Raw genomic sequence first — 26,406 nt, forward strand, 5'->3', positions numbered from 1 at the left:
GATGGTGATGATTGGTCTAGTCTTGCATGACATGCTCGCATCACCTCACCACTCTAGCCTCACAGTCCCCACGGGAAGACTGTTACTATTAAACAGAAGTTTTTTTAAATTTATTTAATATTATTTTATTTTATTTAATGTAAATTTTATTCTATTATTTTTGTAATATTATTCATTCGATTGATTCAAATTATTTAGTTCAAAATCAGCTCACATAGTGATAGAGGCTCACAGTTCAGTTCATTAATTAAATTTATTAAAGTTTGTGCTTCAACTGGCAAATCCACTACTACATATATATAAATATATAGCCCACGACACACAGGGAAATTTAAGGATTCCAACGCAGAGTCATACATCTAAATTAGTTCAGCTGCTTCGGTGGAATAAACATACATACACCCTAAATACGTTACACTGCTTTTTGGGCAGTCGTGTAAAAATGAAAGGTAATTTTTTTTTTTAAATCATATCTTAATCATTATATTTTATACTAATGACAGAAATCTTTGAGCAAATGATTGGATTATTTTGGTACATTGTCTAAAATTTTAATAAAATATATTAATGTATCATATGTAGAAATTTGGTGGGCTATGATAACAGCAAAAAAAATTTATATATATATATATATCTTAACTTAAAAAAGTTATTAACTTGCACACTCCTATGTAATGTCTGGAGCATCCATCATACATTCCTGTGACTTAAAAACCAATTGAGTTAATACTTCCATTGCTACCAAATTAAAAAATTAATTATAAAATATTAAAAAGTATTATTAATAATATTAATATTTAATTAATATATATAAATAAATAATAATAATATACTAATAATATTATAATAATTATAATTAATTATAAGGAAAATGGTACAAGGATGCTGATATCTTTGGCGATGCAACAAAGCAACTGAAGCAGGTTTCTCAGAATGAGCTCCAGAAATGTTTCAAAAACTTTATGAATGTTGACTAACATGTGTAGCTGCCAAAGAAAACTAGCTCAAAGGATATAACATAAATTTTAATATACACTGTTTTTTGTAAAATACAGGTTTTTCTGAAACTTTTTGAAGCTACCTTATATCATTATAAATATTCAAATAAATAGAAATACATTATGTAGAAATACCATGCTTTGCACTTCCATTCAAACTGCGTGTTAAACCATTCTGATGATGTTTCACCATTCAGCTGTAACACTGTCATTCGAGGATCTGAAGAAACAACATGACCCCCTAATTTAAGTAGTTCATAACCCTGATATGATGTTAAAACCTGAAATCAAAGTAGACATATATTTAATGCAGTAGAAACTATTAACTAATTTCATGGAAGTAGTATTTCCTCACTAATAACTGCTCTGCAATCTGAGAGCCAACTAGATGACTGAACTCAATTACTCAAAATTAGTAAAATTTTATTCATAATTTTGCTGCAAGGTTCATTCTAAAGCTAGAGTTTTCCCTACAGTCTCATAATTCAAATACATAATATGGATATGTTAAAAATCCTACACATATCTGATTTACATAGAAGAAACCTCATATTCCATAGTTTTTATTTCAAACAAAAATTATGTATGAATATTGCAAATGATCATCAAAGTGAAAACTTTGATGATACAATTAAAGTTTCAAGAACAGTAATTAACTAGCTGGAATATGCACAAGCAGCACAATCAAAGAATTAATGGATTACATCTTACACGAGCAATATTAAAAAAATAAAATAAAAATGTAAAGAATAAATAGTATCAAAAAATTAGGTTTACATCAATAAAGAAGTGACATGAATGTAATGTTTAGGATCATATTTTGTAACTTTTCTCCAAAATAACAACTTTAACAAAAGTCTGATTAAGCCTCTATAAGGTGCGCCTGGATATATCTGAAACAAATAGGAGAAATTTGTCCGGTGAAGTGAATCTAAACAAACTTCACAGCTTCATTTATCATTAAATCACACCTCACTATATCACATCTAGAGTTGTAACTTGGGACCTAGTCCCACCACAGATGACTGCTTGACAGTCAACCATAAAAGGTCTTTTTAGGAATATTCCACTGACTAAACAACACTAGAGTTCAGAGAAGGCAGCACTCAGATACAGCGGGCTGTCACTTCGAACATAACATGCGAATGGAAACACTGGAATGCCCTAACACTGCACACATGAACAAAAACACTACAAAGTCCAAAATCAGACTGAAGCAAATCACCTACATTTCCACACACAATGTAAACTCACTCATACAGACTGGTAAATTCAAATAATAACCAACCTAATACACCAACACAAAATTCTCATCACGGAGCTGCAGGAAATAAGAAATATTGACCAGGATGCCATGGAATCTCAAGGATATAAGGTCTACAAAGGTATACCTGAGAAGAGTGATAAAAAGTATCCCACAGTTTAGAACACCTTTTTTGGTCAGCCACAAAATAATAAACTCTGTACAAGAATTCTAGTCACAATCCCCAAGAATCTCAACTATCTCTAAATAAATCTAATAAAATCTACACCACAATAATTGCCCACACTCCCAATAATAATAAAAACAAATCTCCAAAAGACCATAAAAAAACAGAGTATTTCTGGGACCTACTTGACGAGACCATAAATAATATCCACAATAATCAACTAATCACAGACTTCAATGCTCAACTAAGCAGAAAAAGAAGATACCGCGGCATCATCAGAAAATGGCCTGCCCAGAAGAGAACAAATGAAAACAGAGAGACTCATCAATCTCTGCAAGAACCACAACCTAATCTTGAAATCCATATATTTCAAGAAGAAACCTCAAAAACTCAAAACCTGGAAACACCCTGACTATACTAAAGGGGAATAACAACTAGATCATGTCTTCATGGACAAACAGCACCACAAAGAGATCTACAATATAAAAATCCTCCAAGCAGTAGACACAGGCTCAGATCACTATATATTCAAGATTAAAATTAAATTCACTCCCCAAAGGAAGCAACAAACCAATACCCTAAAACTAAAAGAAAAATAGACCCTACCCAACTAATCAAAAATGAAAAATACCATAAAATAACAATCAATGATAAACTTGAATATCTAGTCAACAACCTTAAACAAATCACAGAATTGGCCCCAACAAAATCCTGTAAAAAGCATCAACAGTGAAACAGCAATGCAACGAAACAATAGAGAAGCGATATCAAGCATGGCTGTTACACCAAATCCCAAAAATCAGAAACATCCTTCCAAAATCTAGTAAAACAAAGAAATGAAACCACCCAAACCCTAAGGATAATAAAAAGACAACACTATAAACACACTATGATATTAATAGAGGAAGAATTCAACAAAACACAGTTGCGGGAGTACCACAAAACCTTCAAAAAACAATTCCAAAAATATGAACTCCCAACCCTATTAATGAAGTATGAAAAACATAATCTGGCCTATAACAATAAAGACAATGTGGAAACCCTAGCTAAATATTTCAACAAACTCCTAAATTGTGAAGAAACCGACAGAACTCCCAAACTTCAACACCAGCATCCCAAATAACAACACTACCAGAAAACATCAATCCTGCTACAATAAAATAAATCTACCAAGCACTGGGTGAGATGAAGAATTACAAAGTGGTGGGAGAAGATCAGACCTTTGTAGAGATCTGAAAACATGCAGGAAGACCAGCAAAAATTGCCCTTCATCAACAAAGAACTACCAGAAGAACACTGGACAACAGCCCTCATGCACCCGCTACATAAAAAAGTAGACAAATCAGACCCTAACTATTACAAGGGATACTCATTCCTAGACACAACATACAACATTCTTTCAAGAATCATCCTCAACAGGATCAGTTTACAACTCGAGAAAGAACTACGAGAATACCAGGTAGGTTTCAGACCTTGGAGGAGCTGCCCAAACTAGATCATACAAGTCTCAAGCTAATAATGGATTACAATACAAAAAGAAGCAGAGACAAGGTGATAACATTAGTGAACTTCAAGAAAGCATACGATTGCATCCACAGAGAATTCCTACCAATAATTCTAAAACACCTCGAACTACATCCCAAATTAAAAAACACATTAAAACTGACCCACAATAAGTCAAAAATGAAATTCAGAGGCGAACTCTCAGAACTGAGATCAAAACAGGACTGCGCCAAAGCAATGGACTTTCACAGCTACTATTCAACTGCACTCTGGAAATGGTAATGAGGCATCATCAGTAATGGCTCAAAAAATGCCCCTCAAAAGTAAAATATAGGCCAAAAAACCAAAATCAACTGTCTTGGTTTCACTGAAGACTTGGCACTGCTAACAAACGACATTAACAAAGCTAAAACACAGATATTAGAACTTCAAAACATTGCAAATACAACTGGCCCCAAAATACCATTCAAAAAGACAGGAATTATGCCCCAAAAACCAACACAATTAATAGAAGTAAACGTAAACAGTAATAAAGTCAAAGTAGCAACCCAATTTAAATTGTTTGGAAAAATATTAACAAACAACCTAAATGAAAAAGTCTCAATTCAAACAAGAACAAACAAAATAAAGCACAAAAATTAAACTGGTATACCTACAGTACAAAATGTCTATCCATAAATGCAAAAATAAGACTCTACAACATAGTTATTAAACCAGAAGCCACATACGCAGCAGAAACACTCTACTACCTGAACAAACAATCAATGACCTAGACTCCAGAAAATCAAAAAGAAGAACTGGAAGAACCTGCATCAACAAAATATACCAAAAGATGGGCAGTGGTGGATCGTGCCTAACGAAGTCGTGTACAAAGAGTTACAACTCATCACTGATACGAAGCATAAGAGGAGACTAGGATTTTTGAACACATCATTAGGATGCAAGATTCAAGACTTCTGAAACAGCTGGTACAATAGAATCTCCCTTGAAAAACACCGAGACAGAATGCAGATGGATCAGAGACACAAGAGGATGTGAAGGAAATTGGCCTTACACTAAAAGACATCGCAGAAAAAATAAAATTAAATGAAAAAAAATCAAGGATAAAAACACTCGCTTCACACTCATAAGAAAGAAACTCACAACACAAACATTTTCAACACTAGAGAGGACATGGAGATCAGAACATATGAAAAAAATACTGGGAGGACTGCAAGGCCAGAACAATCCCATTAAAGAGACTTGGATAATGGACTGATTAAAATGATCTTATGCGGTCATAAAAGATGAAAAAAAAATTAGATAATATGAACAACATTACTTTAAAATTAATGTTACCTTTAGATTGAATAACTTTGTATATGATGCGATTGCTGTAAAATCTCCTTGAATATCAATTTTATCATTCAGTTGCTGAATAAGAGATTGAAATTGAAATTTCTCATTCTCCTTTTTAATGTTCAGAGATAAACTGACTAATTCATCTTTAAGGTCTTTTTCAGTAAATTTCATTTCCAGCTAAAAACAATTCCAAAGAAATATAAAATAAACTGTTCTGTTTTATAAAGATTAAATCTTAAAGATAACAAAAGGTACCTTTGCTACCAACAATACACTTTTATCCTGAGTAAACCAAGAATTTATATACCATACTATTATTGCATATCTATTATAAATAAATAAATATATACTAATACACATACTTGTATGTATGTACATATATATTGCATTTACTGTACTTAGGTAACATTAACAATGATTTTATGTTGTTTTTACAGATACTGTAAAAAAAAAACTAACATGTTTCACACACTCTATTTTCAACAAAAAAATTCTGTTGTCAAAAAACTGCTTTCTACTTTTTCATGTGCTTGGTTATGTGAGTTGCAGTAGTTTTAACAATGTATTTTTAAATAAGCATGCATTTTAAATTACATTTTTAAATCTATTACAACCTTCAAAACAATACATGAAAACTGGTTAAAAACACTTTAGATTTCTTTAAAAGTAAAAAAACAAAACCACTATTTTTTTTATTTATAATTCTGTTTCATTAGCAATTTTGTTTCACTTTTTTAAATTTTCTAACATTTTGTTTCACTTTTTAACATTTTCTAACATTTCAATTATTAACATAATTTTGTTTCATTAATTATTTATTTTGTTTCATATATTTTTATAAAACTAAGAAAAAGGAATTTTTGCTCCAACTTCTTTTTTATTTTATTTTTTTCAATATAATATTGAATATACTCGCATATTATATACCACTTACACTTCACGAAGGTAGAACATTACTATTTCTTCTAAAACTGCATCAAATGAATGCACATTTCTTATAAACTCTGCAGAACAACTTTTTAATTGATCATGTACATTAACAGAATGTTTTTACTGTTCCATTTAGCAACCTCTGAAGTCTTTTCACAATCTGTGTATTCATGTCAGTATCTAGATTATGCGAAAGTGAAAAAATAACTCCTTATTTCTTAACTTTCATTGATCCCACTAAAAATTTGTAATTTTTTCAGCTCAAAAATACACACACTAAAGAAAGTGTGTTAAAATTTTCTCACATTACTTAGTTAACTGTAATGTAAACACTTTTATAAACTTAAATCTCTTAGTTACATAGCTGAAAGAAAAAGGATAATGCCTCCTAGAAGAGGTTGATTTTTTTTCAAATAATTTTTTATTGCTGTCAGTTAGGTACTTTTCTTAGCTTTAGCTTAGCAAAGTTCATAGTACATTCAAGTCTTGTTTCACCCTTTCTGCAATATGGTTCTATTCTCAACTAGTATTTTTCAGCTAAAACATGCAATATTTCATAAATATGGTGAAAAGCTGTAAATGTATGCCCTTTTTTTAGCAGAATTCTATCAGAAAAGCAGAACTTTTATTTCATCTTCTTTTTACAATAGCTCTTGCAAAACCTCTTTTGTTAATTCCATGAATGTGAATCAGAAACACTTTTAATAGAACTTGAACATCTTCCATTTCTTCAGAAGTTAAATCTATGAAGCAAGCTTGCTGAATTCTCCCTTTAATGTTCAATTCATCCTAGGAGCAGCATTTTTAGAAAAGCACTATCAATAAAAGAATGTAACAGCAAAAACAAAAAAAAATTTCAATCAGAACAAAGTCATCAATTTATGCACAATGAATTTATGAAACAATAAATAGTGGAATAAAATTAATAAAGGATTTACTACAAACAAACAATTCCATTAATTCTTTTCACAATAAAGTAGTAAACAGGATAGAATTTGGATTAAATGGTACACATGATACGCTTGCTGACGGCATCAGTATAATTACATTTTTGGTTCAGTATTGTAAAAAAATTAATATGAGTATAAGTTTCAGGCAATTACTATTTTTCTTTACAGTCATCACTGTAAACAATTACAAATTCTAATTTATGGATATTGTGAAAAAATATGACATCTTGAAACTTACTGTGACAGGTTTGGTTATAAACCATCCAAATAATTTATAATGACTATCTGACCCCAAGTCTGCTTCAAAATTATACAAACCATGTCCAGTATCCTTGACAATACCATTTATTTGAACAGATCTGTAACATAAAGCAGTATATATCTATAGGTGTATCACAAAGTTCTCCCAGAACTATTATAATGTATGCTACTCATGAAAATAGTGGAAAAACTACATTCAAACATATGCCACTAGCCGAGTTATGGCTAGTGAAATATTTCTCTCGGATTTCAATTATCCCAATGAAATGAGGTCGTACTAAAATTTTTAGAATTAAGGCGCAGAATTGGTGATTTCTTATGGTTTTTGACCTGAAAAATCAAATAAAATTGGGTCTCAGAACCGTATCTGCAGTAGTTTTTGAGAAATCTGGGGTGAAAACCAACAGATTGGAGTAAAAACCCTGTTTTTTTTTTATTTTTGATATACAATAACTTTATTAAATGGATATAAACACGTAAAATGTTTAAACAAAACTTGTAGAGAATTTAATTCTGAACAAAATAGTATAAGATAAGTTGAATAAAACAAAGAAAGATTAGAAAAATTCTAATTTTATCTGGAAACAGTATACTAGAGCAAAGTACATTACACGTACTAGTTTATAATAAATGTTCAAAAATAATCTCACCATTTTCATCACACTTCTTGGCAAGGCTTCTGTACTACTTTTGTTGCTCTTTTTACTTCTTCAAGGCTATGCCTTGTTGCTCAGCTGCATCATGGATGCAGCTGAGCAACTTAAGGATCCAGCTGCATCCATGATGCAGCTGAGCAACTCATGAGAATGTATTTTTGTTTTATATAAAATATTTTTCATCCATCCCCAGACCTAAATAATCTAAATGTGTTACATGAAGCAATCTTGGTGGCCAGGAATATGAACCACCACCATTCCATTTCTCAGGGATATGATGATTTAAGTCAATAGAAAAGGCACAAGAGAAGTGGGGAGATACGCCATTATGCTGGAAATATACTTTGCCACATCAGCACTAGAGGAACATTTTCAAGCAGCTGCGGCAATTCTTCTTGAAGGAAGTGCAATAGACTTCAGCATTTAAGTGACCAGGTAATATGAACAGTCCAAACAGCTGATTGTGAAGAAGGCGGCACCATAAATTGATGCTAAATCAGTGTTGAAAATTGCCTTCCACAGTTTCATGAGGATTTACTTCTGCCCACATATGCTCATTGGGTAAGTTGTTTATGCCATCTTGAGTGAAATTTTCCTCGTCAGTAAACAAAACATACTTGTAGAGTTAGTGATTTGTATTCCACCAATTGCAGAACTCCAAACAAAGCGGACCATCTCCTGGGTATGGAAGTTGAACTGGCTGTTTATTATAAGGATAAAACTTGTTTTAAATGTCCTCCAAAACAATGAATGAGAAACTCCGATCCGCTTAGAAAGATGTCACATACTGATGCCTGGACTGCGTTGAACTGCAACCATAATTTCATCAATAACAGCGTCATATTGGTCAGATCATTAATAGCTGATATGAATACTAGGTAGTAGACCTGTTTCCTGAAGATTACAAAAAGTCGTGCTAATTGTTTTGGAATCTGGAATCCTGCAATTCAAAAAATGTATTTCATATTCTACTGCAGCAGCTGTAGTATTACCATTATACAAAATATAAACAATAAATGAATACCATAACAGCATATGCCTTTGTTGTAAATAAGTATGACATTACTTCAATGGCAAACCAATCATGTTCAAACTAAAATTGAAGAAAACCCTCGCTAACAACAGCATAGTTCACAGTACCTGATATACTTAATATACTTTGCAGAATGATTTAAATACTAATACACTATTGTGCACTGTTGATCACCTGTTATTTTATTGCCAACTTTTAAATAATAATTTTTAAAATAATTTATTGTACTCTTTCATTAATAAAAAAATTATCTAAAATTAATAAAAAAAAATTATAAGTAATTTTTATTAATTTATTTTTATTTTATAACTGTTGTGTAACTTCTAGGTTTTTTTAAATTTTTTAACAGCAATTTTTATTAGTAAATTTTGTTTTTAAAAATTTTTTACATCATCAAAAAAGAATTTGGTTTATGTTTACATTAAGTACTTTTCTGACAAATGTAGTAATGTACTGTTTCCAAATAATATTCAAATTTTACTAACTTTTCTTTGTTTTATTCAACTTATCTTACATAATTTTGTTCAGGATTAAATTGTTGGCAAGTCTTGTTAAAATTGTAAAATTTTTATGTGTTTATTACCCATCTAACAAAGTTATTGTACGTCAAACATAAAAAAAGGATGTTTTACCACAATTTATTGGTTTTACCTTATATTTCTCAAAAACAACTGCAGATATGGTTCTGGAACCATTTTTATTCGATTTTTCAGGTCAAAAACCATAAGAAATCACTAATTATATCCCTTAATTAACTTCCTAAAGATTTCAGTAGGACCCTGGGTAGCTGAAATCTGAGCGAAAAATTTCACCAGTGTAACTCGCAAACGAAGCATTTTAGAGCATATGTTTATATGTACTTTTTCCATTATTTTCATAAGTAGAATAGGTTATAAAAGTCACAGGAGAACGTTGTGATAACACCTGTATACATATATATATATATGTCTCCAACCTCAAAAAATTACAGCTAATTTCAATCAATCTTAAATAAAGACTATCTCTTCTGACATGATAAAATAAATGAAATTACAGTTAGACAAAATAGTCAATCTAACCTAAATTTTAAGAAAACAAATTTTCTCAACAATTTCTGGCCATTGTAATGGGAAGCAACAGATCATAGCATCAAAAAATCCTTAATTTAGTTTATGTTTGTTCTTAATTCCTTACATAAATTGGAAAATAAGAAGATTCCAAAAACTGTTTGTAGAAATTTTACTTAGAATCTAAAATTAGATGGCCATTTCAATTGTTAAACAATCACCATCAGTAGACAATGAGGGAATATAATATAAAATAATAACAAATAACTAAAAATATGACAATGAAGATATAATAAATTAACTAATAAACAATACAACACACTGAAAATGGATACTTCTACCAGTTTATAAAAATAAAAAATAAAAACAACTTCTGACCAGAAAATAAAAAAATATAACTTAAGGCATTCCTGATGTAAAGCAAAAAATTAGCTTAAAAAGGTGTAAATTGACACCTCAGCTCAGATTCACCAACGCAATTCAATATCCAGACTCCTTACATAGGGTTGGATAGGATAAAATTTATTTCAAGAAAGGTAGAGATAGCATGAAGCATAAACTGATCAGAAATAATTAAAATTTAGGAACAAACACAAATTAAAAGGATTAAAACTAAAAGAACATTTGGCTCATAATAAATATTGGAAAACCAGAAATTGTTTGTAGCCCAACACTGTTTGGTAACTGGCCTCAAAATTAGTTAATTAACAATAAGATTCTTTAAAAATGTACATAATAGACTGGAATTAGAAACTTACTTTATCAGCAAAGACAATGATGAAGGACCAACATTTAATAACAATATTAAATTTATTGAAAGTATTTTTGCAAAATTTTTCAGTCACAAAAACATTAAACTGTGATCCCCTCCCTGAAATTTATTTTTATTCTCTTATAATATCCTTTTACCTCAGATGTTGATGATTGTCTAACAATCAAAAAGTCATCCTCATTTAAATTTTAAATAAAATTTTTGTGAACAGTTTTTAGCACTTCCTTGTTTCCGATTTATTTCAGTTTAGCATAGCGCTTTCCTTATTCTTACTTCCTTAATTTAATTTTATACTAATTTTGAACCCTGTATTAACAGTCTAAGCAAACATGATTTTGATCTCTACATATATTTACAAAGAACACAGCATTTTATTTATTTTATTCCCTCTCAGAAAATAATTACAGATGTCAAGTAAAGTTAAGTAGAGTTGTCATAAAAATTAACATAATTTTATCTTTAATGGGACCAACAACAAAGAAATATATTCATTACTTTTCTTTAAGTATTAAGATATTTACCTTTACCTTATAATATTAATCGTAGATGCAATTTTTAATGTAACAGTAGAAGCATTATGAATTTGGCCTCTAATTCTCACTTCAGTTTCAGTTGAATATCTCAAAAATAGTTCAAAAAAGTGATCATATCCAACAATATCATACGAATATGAAAAACTACCTTCAATATCTTTTAAATCTTCAATTGGAGTATGTAAATGTCCAATAAATTTCATATAATTTGATCCATCATACAACCAGGAACTTACAACACTGTAATTTTTAGTTGAATCCTAATAAAAAAAATTATAAAATATGTAAGACAAAACAATGCACACTAAATGTGAGTTATATTAACAAAATCAAAAAATTAGGGAAATTTTTATCAAAAGCTTTAACACATGCATATATACATGTATTACTGTTTCAAGAATGCCCAAAAGACCTTGTAACTTAAAATATTTAAATGCATAAAAAATTATCACACAAATGTGTTTGCATTCGTAATTATATTTTCTTAAATTAATTAATTACACATTACTGAGCAAAAATGGAACGTAATAATAAATTTATTTTAGATTGGCACTTGCAACAAAAATCTTTCTGAATCGGATAAAGTAATAACTATAAGAAAAAAATAATAAGATAACTAATTAATAATCACCCTCAGGTAGATAATCCCCACATCCGGAACACAACACCTACGTTCCACGTCCAGGGCAGCAACAGCTGTACTTACGTACAATACATGTAGCTGGCTAACAGGGCTCCGAGTGTTCTTTTCAGAGATGTAATTTTTTCGGCCAAATTACATTTATAGGCCGCATTTAAGGACTGGATTTGCGGCCACCTGCAGATACGAAAATTTTAATGATTAAGGAAATGGACTGATACCACCTTTAGAGCTGGCAATGTGGCAGCCACGGTCAAAGTAATTGCAGGTGTAACGGAGGCCTTTCCCTGTCCACATGCCCCCTGCGATGGCAAGCATGTAATTAAGGTGCTCATGTATTTCAGTGCATGGGAGCCCTGAAAACCTCGGTATGTAAGGGCCTGGAGTCAGTGCAGAGACTGCGCATCCACTCTCTGCCAAGACATATGCCGGTACAACCAGAGTACCGGAACGGACTATCAGGGTTGGTAGTCCTGGAGTGGGGGTGTACCCCAGCGGCTAGCCTTACTACAGAAGGGATCAAACGACATGCAACTTGAACAAACAACAAGCGTGGCAGAGGGTTCATATAAACACCCTTGTTTAGAACCAGCCGTTTCACCAGAGGCGAAAGAGAGAAAGAGTGCAGAATCTCGTCAAATAGAAATTGAGGCTAGAAAGAGCTTGCAAAGAGCTTTTTACAAGAGCAACGTGCCAAAACCAAAGTATTTGGTTATTACAAAGGAAGATGGAAATTTCTCGAGGGTGAGCCCTTTTCTCGTTGCTTGAGAAATAACTAAATGTGCTGGAGGCCCTGTTAAGGAAATAAGGAAAACCTTTAATGGACTTCATGTGGAGACTATAAGTGATGTTCAGTCCCAGAAGATCCAAGGGCTCAAGAATATTAGAGATTTTATTGTACGCGTCAATCCCCACCAGCACACTCAACACCTCAAGGGGTGTTGTGGTCTGTTGGGATCTCCTAAATTGTACAGAGCAAGAAATAGTTGAAGAATTGAAATCTCAGGGAGTAACAGAGAGTCGCAGACTGAACATGGGAAGGAACGGTGAGGTCCTACCTTCAGTCTCTCATGTCCTCACTTTTAACCAGCCAACTCTGCCAATGAAGGTTAGAGCAGGAATTCATTGTTTGGTTGTGTGGGCATTTTTCCCGCAGCCTATGAGATGCTTCAAGTGCCAACGCTTTGGCCACACCACTCTCAAATGTGAGAGACCACAAATATGCATGTGCGGTGATGAGGTGCATGAAAGAGAGCCATGTAAGGAGCCTCCTACATGTGTCAATAGCAAAGGACAGCATTCATGTAGATCCAGAAACTGTCCTGTCTACAATGACAAAGTAGCTGTGCAAGAAGTAAAAACCCTGCAGAAAATCAGCTACCTTGAAGCTAAAAACATTGAAAATGCCTGCAACCCTAGAGCAACAACAACTTATGCTCAGGCTGTGGCTGCTGTTCCTCTTCCTGCTCCAGTTCCTGACGATGAAAGTCAGCTTATCAAAATACTTGCGCCCACATTGGCTAGCATGATTGAAAGGTTTATAGAGAATAAAATGAAGCCTTTCAGTAGTAAAGAACCTGTCACGCCAAAGATATTAGTACAGTCTCCTAATCATACATCTTCAAAACAGAAATGTGCTCTTGAACAGAAGAAAACAGATGCCAAGCCAGAAGGCCACGTCCAACTTAGAGAAATATTAGATGATGAACAGAAGAAAGTGACTGCTTTGGGTCTGTTATGGAGGCTCCCAAGCCTCCTGCAACCAAGGTAGCCTCCAAACCACAGAGGCCACCAAACACCACACAGGGGGGGGGGACAAGTGTCCCCCCTTCCAGGGACGGTGACTGGTGTGACTCCTGTGTCGGGGTCTGCCAGGTTTCCGCCTATCAATCAGTGTCTGAAACTGGCGCCAATCCATGTCCATCATCGTCTGTGGCTTCGATGGTCTCCAATTCAGAGGCCAGGAGCTGTACGGGTGATGACATTCTCCAAGAACACGAAGCTGTTCATAATATGGAGAAAAAAAGAAAAAAAGGATGGCCAAAAGGCAAACAAAGGCCATAAATTAATTTATAATTAGCGAGTCGATTCTTCAGCAGAACATTAATGAATGTTTATTAAACATCCATCAGCTCCAATGCTTGGTGCATGATGTAGACCCAATTTGTATATGTCTGCAAGAAACATATTTCTGCAGAAATGAAAATTTTCAATTAAGAGGATATCATATATTTCGGCGAGATCAACCACCAAATATAAGAGTTAGAGGTGGAGTAGCCATACTAACACCGACTAGAGCTACCGCTGAAGCTGTTAATCTAAATACAAGCCTACAAGTGGTCGCCATTAGAATGAAGCGTCCCGCTTCAGGTCACTGTCTGCAGCATATATGTGCCGAATTTTGATTGAAAGGAGAATGACATAGCACGACCTACTTCTCAGTTTCTCCCACCTGCACTACTGCTGGGAGATTTTAATGCTCATAATTCTCTTTGGGGATTGGATCGAGTAGATCCCCGCAGAAGAGAATTGGAAAGGTTCCTGATGAATTCTGATCTTGTTCTTTTAAACTACAGGTCAGGGAAATTTTTCAATGCCAGATATGAATCGACACCATGTATAGATCTAGCGCTTATAAGTGGCACTGAGGTATACCTTCCACGTTTTAGAGGATTTACATGGAAGCAATCATTTCCCAGTGCAAATTGTAACTTAAGTTACAAGAAAAACATATTCCATCTCCAAAAGATGGATGTTTGATAAGGCAGATTGGATAAGCTTCACAGCTAGGACAATACTCCCTGAAACTGGAGTTATCGAAGCCGTTGTCAACGCTATAACTAATGCGATACTTGATTCGGTATCGAGATATATTCCCAAAACATCTGGGAAACTTACGAAGTGACCCGTTCTGTGGTGAAACGATGAAATAAGTGAAGCTATAAAAAGAAAGAAAAGAGCGTATAACGCCTTTAAGAAACGTCTCACTGTAGATAATCTAATTGCCTTTAAAAAATACAGGCAAAATGACTTATGATAGATTCTAAGAAACGAAGCTGGCAGCAATACGTGTCATCCATTGACAGAAATACTACTGCATCAAACGTTTTGAAGAAAGTGAAGGCAATTTGTGGGCGTAAAAATTTTGCTTCCATAACTAGCCTTCAAGATGGATGAAATTAAGGACACTCCAAACAAAATTTCAGAGTTATTAGCCAATCACTTCAAAAAGGCCAGCAAAACGGATAATTACGATAAAGATTTTCAGACGAAAAAAGCAGAACTTGAAGGTCTACTAAATTTTAGAACTGAGCATAATTACTCATATAATGTACCTTTTAAAAGAATTCATAAAAACATTGGAGAAAGCAGGCAACACAGCTGCCAGCTCGGATGAAATTCATTACATGATCAGGCAGCTGAATACCACTGCAAAACACAGATTGTTAGAACTATATAATCAGGTATGGCGGGATGAAATGTACCCGCAGCAGTGGAAAAAAACACATGTTGTTCCAGTACTAAAGAAAGATAAAAATTTGACAGATCCCAATAGCTACCATCCTAGTTCTTTGATGTGTGCTATGGGAAAAATACTTGAAAAAATTATAAATAATCTACTCGTTTGGTTTCTAGAAAAAGAAAACCTGATATCTTCACATCAAGCAGGTTTTCGACAATACCATTCTACCACTGATCAAATGCTCAACTTAGAGAACATTATATATAGCAGTTTTATTACAAGAAAACACTGTGTCTAAGTTTTCTTTGATCTTCAGAAGGCACTCATTATGACCTAGCAACATGGAATAATGCTCCAGATACATGAATGAGGCATTTGTGACAATCTGCCAGTTTTACTCAGCAACGATATGAATGACCATACTTTCCAAGTACACGTCAACAATGAATATTCTTCTGAAAACAGCTTTGAAAATGGCATACCACAAGGTTCGCTGTTGAGCAGTACCTTGTTTACGATCACCATTAATAAACTAATATTAGCTACTCCAGTAGAAATCAGCAAAAGCGTCTACGTTGATGATTTGGAATTGTGTATGCCAGCAACAAGACAGCTATGGTGAAATACAAATTACAACGAGTGATTAACACTCTTAATGAAGTTGCGAGGAATAATGGATTCCAATTTTCACCAGAAAAAACGTGCTGTGTACCCTTCTGTAGGAGGAGAATTCTTCACCAAAGTCCTATTTTGACAATTGGCAACAATCCAATACAATATAAAGATAATGTGAGATTTTTGGGACTGTTATTGGATAAATCCCTAACGTGAGGATTACATACACAGGACCTGAGTGATAGATGCAAAAAAGCCCTAAACATTATCAAATGTTTATCCAATATCAGTTGAGGCTCAGATAAAGAAATACTATTGAGATTGTAAAAAGCACTGGTTCAATCAAAACTTGACTACAGATGTATTGTATATTCATCCGCTAGGAAGTCGCATATAAGAAAGTTAGACATAATTCATAAGAGTGGAATAAGATACGCAACAGGTGCATTCTGCACAAGTCTGGCAACTAGTCTAATGTCCGAAGCTGGTATAATGCCACTACATTATAGAAGAGAGATCCTACTGCCAAGATATGCAGCAAACATATGGGCTTTTCCTGCCCATATAAATAGCAAACGTTTTAACAACCATCCTTTGGCTGCATTATATAAACATCGTGCTACCTATTCCAGACCAGCTGGAATTAGGTACCAAGAATTAACAAGAAAATACGAAATTGCTATTCCAGAGACATTAGCAATTTCTATGAGAAAAATACTGACATGGCTTTTGCCAGCGGTAAGTACAAGGCTGGATCTCTCTCGAGCAGAAATAAAAACAAAGCCAGTAGTGATCATCTAACAGGAATTTTTATAAACCATCAGTGATTATGAAGAACATATTAAAATTTATACTGACAGTTCTAAAACCAAACATGGTGTTGGATGCTCCATATATGTAAATGTAGAAGCCCATTTTTGAAAACTGCCAGATATGGCCAGTGTCTAAATGGCAGAACTTACTGCATTACATCAAGCTCCTCGCTACACAGAACATTATTGCGAAGAGAGAGTGCTAATATGTTCCAATTCTCTAAGTGTACTTGTGGCAATTCAGAACAAGAACATTAAGGATGTCCTAATTGCAAACATCCAGTCCATTTTGTACGTTTTAAATCAATGAGGACAGCAATGTGTATTTGTATGGATTCCAGGGCATGCTGGTATTGCAGGTAATGAAAGCGCAGACAAAGCTACCAGAAAGGCGACAGTCTGCGATAACTTGGATGTAATTCCTGTATGGGTGGCAGATGTTAAAAATTGTCTAACACAATAATAAAGAGGTGGAATACTGATTGGAGGAGTTTAAATTAGGAGTTTAAACAAAATTAAACTCAGTCAAAACTTTGTATAAATGGAAAAGCAACGTGAAGTTGACTCGCCAAGAACAAGTAGCTGTGACCAGACTTAGAATCGGTCACATGCGAATAACAAATTTATATTTGTTAACCGGCGAAGAAAGACCAATTTGCAGTGTTTGCAATAAAACACAGTTAATACATCTAATGGAAGAGTGTACCATATATGACGACCTCAGAAAGATGTTCCGGCTAAGAAATGATATTGCTGCTGATTTGGAAAATGGAAATGAAGAAAAAATAGTTGCTCATTTACACGCCAGTGAACTTCTTAAAAGTCTGTAAAAAATTAAAAATTTAAAGCTGTGTTACACAAACTCTAACGGGTAGTTTTTTTATATATATAAGGGAGTCTCGAAGCGTGGCATGTATAGTGACGGGAGGTAGCCCTCTTGCCTATGCCGCCCGGGCTTGCCTACATGCAAAAGTAGGGGAGTCAGGGTGTGTCCAATGATGGCATGGGGGACCCTCAAGGATGGACTGAGGGTGTGAGGCTATGGGTATGCGCAATGCATGCCTGAAGGCAAGTAGGTCAGGACCAGGAAGGGCAGTCTCCCCGCTGAGGGGCTCTTTGGCCCTGAACAGGTGGTCAGATTGCTCTTATGACGCTGGGAGGACCCTGATGGGTTACATCCTACGGGACTGTTTATAGGGAGGAGTCAACTGCCACAGCATCCTGGGATGATTGATAGCTGCTTAACAAAGGTTCTGGCCACCCCGAGGGTACTTAAATAAATAAGCAAGACAGGTAGAAGGAGATAATGGTATTGTAAAGACTTATATTCTCCATTTATGTACTTTGTTTTATTTTCTCAAATTTTAAGATCGGGGCCCTTTACAACCCATAAGTGTTATTGTTTTGCAGATTAATGTTTTGTGTATTTTGTGCTTTTAAATAAAAATGTAAGGGCCCTTTACACCCTTACACATAACGACCCTGATGGTGATATTAACCTCTTTTTAAAGATTGTGACGAGGGCTACTGACCTAAGCAGTCGAGCCCGAAACAAAAAAAAAATAATAATCAGTGTTTCTTTTTATGCAAACACAAGTGATGCCTTTTTAGTTGGTTTGAATTGTAAAGTATAGAACCTGGTTTACCTTGATAGAAAACTAATGGGTCCTATTTGCAACCTTCCATTCTAGAATAAGCTAATATACAGTCACCACCTAGTTGAAAGAAAGTGCTTCACAGGATACTACTCCCCCACTTGTGCAGACAAAGCCATTGCAGTGGCTGACACAGTTCCTCATATCATCTATGTAAATAAGAAGGGATTGATGAGGCTAGGAGAAGAAGTAAAGAGAATATGATCTGTGTAATTTGCTATCTTCCTCAGGATCAAACAACTCAATGGTTTTTTAGTTGCTCCAAAAAGGCATAAATATGATTAATTCATCTTGCTCCTTCCAAAGGCATCACGTAAATCTTTTTCAGAGATGTGCAGCCACTAATCTGAGAAACAAAATCTCTCACTAAAATTCTCTCTTAATTCCAAGATTTTCTAGGACAAATTGAACATAGGTAAATTTAAATGTTATATTTATAACTAAGTAACTCAAAAATTAAAAATGATGAAGTTATAAATTTTGAAGGGAAAGATAAAACTGAATATTAATTATCCTTAACAAATTTTTCTTAACTACTTAATTACAGTCACATATAATATTATATTTTGAAATTCCACAATGTCATTGATAAAAAATCCATTGCTATATTCAGAAGATTTTTAGAACTGGAACAAAACATTTTATTATTTTTTTCTACCTCTTCACTTCTTTAGTTTGTTCATTTATTGTTTAAGAATTAAATTTGATTCTTTTTTTATACATTTGTACTCATTTTCTAATTCTTTTATTCTTAAATCTTATTCCTTTTTCTGACTTATTACTTTCAGTTTTCTGAAATTCTTTTTTAATATAGTATTCTTTATATTCTACAGAGGTATTTTATTGCAGACATCATAATAGCCTTTGCGATTTTCATATCTCCATTAATGTTAATAGCATCATATATCTGCAATAAAGATTCCTCTTGCATCTAAACTTATTTTTTAGACAGATTTTAATCTTTTTAATAAAATCATGAAATATTTGGTAAAAATACACAGATATGAAATTTCAATGTAGTTTCAATGACCCAGACTGTGGGTGAAGAATTAATTAAATAGGAATAAGTACATCAGAAACTTTGCAAAAAAAAATGTTTATCAGAGAAAAAAGACAATTTTTTATTCAAAGATTAGGTTTAGATTGGGTCCCTATCAGGTTCTGTCTGTTTATCTTTGCCTCTCTACAAATACAATCTTGAAAGTGTAGGCTATTATTCACTTTATTTTACATATAAAAAAAAATAAGAAGAAGAAGTCTTCTTTTTTTATAGAAATAAATAAAATATTTAAACCACATTCATAAAAATCTGGGTTGTAATGAAAATCAAAAAAAAAATTGGGGGTGAAACGTGGCGACAATCAGGGCAAGGGAGGTAGCCTTCATGCCTAGAGTGTACTGGTCCACTCACACACATGAGTGAGTGGGTCAGTGTTCCCAGACGATGGTATGAAGAACCCTCAAGGCGTGAGATTGTGGGGGAGTTCCTGGCACGTGAAAAGCGTGACAGAAGCTAGTAGGTTAGAGACAGGAAGGGTAGCCCTTCAGCGGAGGATTGCATCAGCTGTCCAGAAGGGAGGTCGGCGTATTCCATTGAGGCTGGAGGGACCCCGATGGGTGAGGCCCTTGGAAAAGGGGCCCAAAAGGGAGGGCAGAGACTGCTGCCACAACAATCTGAGGTGACTGTGTTATGCTTGGTGGCAAAGATCGGTTGCCTTGGGGGTGTTAAAATAAACAAAAAACAAAACAAGGTATTAAATCTCTAATTGCAAATAATAAATTATTAATATACTATATGAATTAAAGAAATGTTTTTAGCAAACACAGAAGTTAGTATTTTTTATCCCTTTCATTAAGTAAATATATAATAGAATTTTTTAACTGCTTTCATTTAATGGCAGTTAATCAGTATCATACATTTAATTTTATTTCATCTTTGAATAGAAAGTACACAAAATATCAAGTAACATTATAAAATAAAAAATACAACACAAATAAAAAAAGAAAAACCTATTGAAAGTAGTACTTACTGCTCCAGAATCACCAGGAAGAATTAAAAATGCATTAACCTTCTTTTCAACTTCTGTATAATCTTTAGATAAATGTATTTGACAAATAGGAAGATTAAATGATGGCGATACTATTTTTAGCTTAAATGTAGAATTCAAAAAGTCACTTTCTTCAATCTAAAAAAAACAAAAATCTTATGAAAACAAAATTCTTGACTCTTTGCAAAATAGTACCATTTTATATATAATATACCATTACAGTTTTATAAAAAATATACCTACAATAACTGTAGCACTCAATTTTAATAGCATAAGAAGTACTGCAAAATTTAAATTGCACATATAGAATACAGAATCCATAATAATGAAATAAGAATAGATTTTGTTAAAACTTCATATGAATGAAAGAAACAGCATACAAAGGATGAAATAGAATGTGTTTACAGTAGGCTCTACATAAGTGTGGATCAGGACTGTACAAAGTCTAGTTAGAGCTCAAAGCAAAATAGAATTTTCTTAGACATCTAAGTCATTTTATTATACTTCTGATGGGTATAATTAAATGATGTCATTGTTTAAATCACTTTATTTAGTCTTATAAGAAGCTCTTTACTTAGCTGTAACAAGCTATAAATAGTAAATTCTATCAGACCATTCTGTTAATCTCAAGGGCAGATGAAGATACAAGTTACAGTTTATTCTAAATTCCATCTTCCAACTTTTGCAGTGAATTCTCAGAATATAATTAGGTAGAAAAGAAATATGTATTTTAATAATATATATTTATTTACTTACAATTTATATTAGCTTGAATAATAATTAACCTAAATAATCATACACCAAAAATCTTTTTTTCCATTAGTTTTAAGCGCTAAACAAAGAGCACTACTATTTAAAGCGGTCATCAGTGGCTAAATAAATACACTTACCTATCAAAAAGAAAAACCGTATCCAAGATCAACGATGCATAGAAACCAGTATATTAAAAGTGTTTAATGTGTTCATTACTCAGAATTCTATCATTACTAAAAGTAGCATGCCATGGGGTTGGCTGTCCACAATACCAACAAGAATGAGATGTTATTTTGTACATGATAATTTGAATGAATTCACTATCATTAATCAAAGTAAGAAAAGTAAGTGTCACGATTAATTAAACTCTTCATTGATATACTTGAAACTCAAAATTCCTGTGTTCAGTCACTATTATGGAGTCAAATCAAGTCAAAAAAAGGGACATTTTTCCACCACTAGAAGGAAACTAAAGACGAAAAAGTGTATGGTTTTTTATTTACCTTCACCTTTGGGTATCTATCAAAGACAAGGATTCATTAAAAATAAATAATTCATATTAACATTTTGAGTTTGTCTAAAAAGAAATACAACCCTACACCCACAGGAATAAGAAAATGTATTTTTTTCACATCAATCAACACGCATCCCACGTTTCTCTTCTACTTCATATGGAAAAAAATGACATCAATGAACATTCTATTACAAGAATATAAAATAGGTTATAATATTTGAGGTGTGAAAATTTAAATAGAGGGATTTTATAATTAAAAGATGTAATTTTTCACAGTAAAGCAAAATAATATGCTTCTTGCAATTAAACATTTAAGTGAAACATTAGAGGAAATTTTATTGACGGAAATACAATTACTCAAAAAAGAGTACAAATGAACTGCTCTAAGAATGACATGAAGCAGAAATAAAGAAAGAGGCTAGAAGAGGTAAATGTTATGATAGGTATATCATTCTAAAAAAAATGACTACTTTTCACCTTCTAGTTAACTTCACCTTTCTGTAGGCATCTTATTAAAATACCCTAAATCTATAAAAGCCTGTGAGAGCTATATTTATTTAACCTTTCATACTCTTTTATAAACTTCATCTATAGATGATGAAATAATTAATTCTATTTTACAGAACAATAGCTCATTAAAACAGAAAAATCATGGATATGCTACACCATCAATAAATAAAATATTTTTATGCAAGGCAGAATTCAGTTTTTTTAGTTCAACAATCCTTCAGACATGTTAATTTCCCTAGGATGGATACTTTACTGTCAAAAAGATTCCATACAATTTTTCTAAAATTTATAGTTAGATTTATTATTTGGCTTTCTGAAGTGCTTATTTTGCTGTTTACATCTTTATCAACACAAATTATTGTATTAAATTTACCAAAATCATCTTTCCACTTGGTTTCAATTAATTTCTATTTCCATTTTGCATTCTTATTTTATCAGTTAAGAATGAGTACAACAGCCTGGTGTGGCTGTAATACAGTCAAGAATAGCTTAAGAAAATATTTTTAAAGATAAGATCCTCAGGCAATTTTAAGGATAATTTTTTTAGCATATTCAGGAAGAAGCAAAAAATAAAACAGCTGCAATTCTTACGACTAAGGTACTCAAACAATTACTGCAACATTAGGCTTATCAATCAAATTAAGATCAGTGTAGGTAAATAAATGTGTATTTAACCACAGTTTCTTTAATCATTTAACACAGGATTTGACCAGATGTTTGAGATGGGATATTAAGTATTAGTAAATGCGATCACATTAAAAAAAAAAAAAAAAAATAGTGATATCTGTGAAGTTCCAGAAGTCTCTAAATATCTAGTGAAGTTTTCTTCATTCAATGCCAATAGGCAGCTGTATCCCTTGTTCATGAGATTAGTGTACCTGTAACTTGTTACATCTAAGGATCACCAGGCCAAGATATGCTATTAATAAGAACCCAGCAACAGTGGTGGCTGGAAACAATATCAAAAAGTTGTTAGTAATAAAATATAACTCATTCCAGCAGGACCTGTCACACAGGAGCCATCAGCACCACCCCAACATGCACATTAAAAAAGTATAAAAGAGGTATTTATTGTGGGAGTCAGCAGCCTCAACAACATTTGTTTTTTGTAGTTTAATTTTTTATTTTTTTATAATTTCTATTGATGAAACAGATAATGATAGTACATTTATTACTGATGTCAGCTCAGATTAGTCCAGCATTGAGGATATATTTTAAGAATATATAGAGAATTCATATTTAATCTTGCACTGCTTGTTACGATCAAATTACTGAATAATCATTTGCAAATTATTAAATGGATTCTATGACATTGCATAGTAACTAACTGAACATTACTTTATGATATTATACTTATCACAGTATCTTCTTTATCATAAAGAAGTTAAATTGATTTTTTGAAGTCTTATTATAATGAAAGTTTTAAATGAAAAATAATCAGCTATCAGTGGACATTATGTCTGTTCAAGATTACGCACTGATTTGTTATTTATTTAGTTACATTAATATTACCAAACTGCAAAAGGTAATGGTTTGAAAATGATGTATGTATACTTGTTTATGGTGCTGCAAATTCAAAACAGCTATACTAGTTTTCATGAGTAAAATATCAAACTCATTGTCTCAGTTCATTTAATAGCAATCTACTAGTATGTAAATATAGTTTAATAGGTATCAACTACAGTGTGGATTTTCCTTGCAAGTGAAATATTTGTAATTATAGCATCCCACTTATTATTCTATTTTACTCATTAAAGCAACTGTGTTTGTATGTGCCTGTTTACCTGTATATGTAAATACATATATATGCATGTATACTATTTTAGTGTATACTTATTTTTATTTTACTGTATAATGATTTGCATATCACCAGGATATCTGGTACAGCATTGTTCTGCATTCTTTATTTGTGAAGTGACGATAATACATATATATATATATATATATATATTAGTAGTGTTGTTACATTGTAAGTCTACCACAGAATGTATTGTAAATTAGAACCCAATAACAAACGGTGATCAGGAATCAGAACCAAGGTACTAATGGTATAAAAATTACATGTTAATAGGTATGATTAGGTCTTATCTATCAGCTTTCCCCATGGAAAAGCAAATATGTAATCTCTGAACCATTCCAGCACACTTTATTGTAGATACAAAACTCACTATACGACAAATCAAATACAAATAATCAAAGTACAATTTTCCAGGTTTTTATCTTCAGTAAACCACACTTCCTTTGAGGCATAAAGATACTCTGTTATACCTATATAGAAAAATTGGTACTGCAAAACGTTTTAGTGCTAAAATCATACTGTCAATGATTGTCAGAGTCAGGGATTGTCAGTAAAACTAATATCCAATTCAAAAAAAACTATAACTTGCATTTTAATTTTAATAGGCAGTTAAAAAGTAAAGTAGTTTGTAAAAAATAAAATTACTCTCAAGAAACAAAAATAATCTGTATAGATTCTGACTACGTAGTTCATAAACTTATTTGTGTATGCAAATAGGGCAATGGATATATAATTATATAAATACCAAAGTAATCTCAGCAGTTCTTCAATCTTTCATAACATTTAATAGGAATTTTAATTTTTTCAACATTGAACTCAAATTTTTCCAGTCATATATCAATAAAAAAGATATAAGGGAGAAACTCAATCTACTGATATCACCAATAAACATTGCGATGTTAAAGAATTGTTTTTTAAGTTACATTCTTTCATTATTATTAATTCCAAATTCCTCTTAATATTATAGTTAAATTTAAAATATGGTTAGGTTAGAAGTAACATACTCACAAAATTTCTCTTACAAAGGGGAGATGACAAAATAGAAGCCCACCCTGGCACCAAATGGCCTCGGCATACCACTGATTACTAAATATGATTTTATATTTTAGAATGGTATGTACCAAGAAACTCTAGGTATTGTGGAATCATCATGTCATAATAGATAGAGTTTACCACCTTGCTCGAGAAACAAGCTGCTGCATAAAATATAAATCCACTTACCATATATCAAAAAGCATTACAAAGACGTAATCGAGCAATTTTAAAACATTCATATAGAATGTATTTCTTTTTTTAACATACAGGATTACAACATGAAAGACATTGACAAATAATAAAAAATCAATAGCACTTACTACAAAGGTTTGTAGGTCTACGTTCTAGGTTACATTCACAAGGAAATAATAGCTTGTCATAGTAAATGTATAAGAGTAGTTACTTACTCCCAGAAAATGCTACTTACTAATGAGCACTAACTAGCATGGAGGGAGATAAATTAATTAAGAAAAAGCTAAAATAATAAAAGATCTTATACGTCATAGCAGTCTGGACAACATAAAGAAATGTAGCAGTATGCAGTAAAAGTTTTGATCTAGATGAGCAAAAGAGATAGCAGCTTTTAAGATTATAAAATACCTAAATAAAAACATATTTTTGTAGCTAATTTAGAAACAAAGCACTTATTTAATACTCTGTATTTGCAAACCCCCCACCACTGTATTCAACAGATAGATTACATCATGAATAATAATACAGGAATAATATTCCATCTGTAATAAGACAGATCAACAGCAACAAATAATTCTTTTAATAGCAGGTGGCAAAAATGGATTTTAATCATTTATATTTACTTACACCTAAAAGTAATACCAACTAAATCAAAAAAAACTTCAAAAACTGTTCTATTTATAAACTGTTCAATGACACTGAACAAAGACCATCCAGAAATAAAGAAAATTTATATTTAGCACTTATGTACGTTACCTCCCAAAAACAATGCAAACTCAGTTTCTGGTAGTATTAATTCATTCTGAATAAAATTTTGAGACTAAATATGACATTATTGGTTTTTTAACCAATCAAAATATGTGAAAAACATCCCACCAAATATGAAATTCAAGGTGTAATTTGGTCTTTAGATGCATG

At 32.5% G+C, this 26,406-nt stretch overlaps 1 protein-coding gene across 3 annotated transcripts in view; it reads right to left on the minus strand.

Annotated features, from left to right (window-relative positions):
• The window catches only part of Apoltp (Apolipoprotein lipid transfer particle), a 262,249-nt gene that overhangs the window by 126,012 nt on the left and 109,831 nt on the right, over window positions 1–26,406 (minus strand). For all 3 annotated transcript variants that reach the window (XM_075363702.1, XM_075363703.1, XM_075363701.1), the window contains 5 exons: window positions 20,669–20,824; window positions 11,448–11,713; window positions 7,391–7,511; window positions 5,270–5,449; window positions 1,134–1,279 (listed from right to left, as the gene is read on the minus strand). In XM_075363702.1, the coding sequence (XP_075219817.1) occupies window positions 1,134–1,279; window positions 5,270–5,449; window positions 7,391–7,511; window positions 11,448–11,713; window positions 20,669–20,824 (869 nt within the window). The remainder of the gene's footprint in view (window positions 1–1,133; window positions 1,280–5,269; window positions 5,450–7,390; window positions 7,512–11,447; window positions 11,714–20,668; window positions 20,825–26,406) is intronic.

The sequence above is a fragment of the Lycorma delicatula genome, chromosome 4 (genome assembly GCF_047948215.1).
Source record: "Lycorma delicatula isolate Av1 chromosome 4, ASM4794821v1, whole genome shotgun sequence".
In the NCBI taxonomy this organism is placed as follows: domain Eukaryota; kingdom Metazoa; phylum Arthropoda; class Insecta; order Hemiptera; family Fulgoridae; genus Lycorma; species Lycorma delicatula.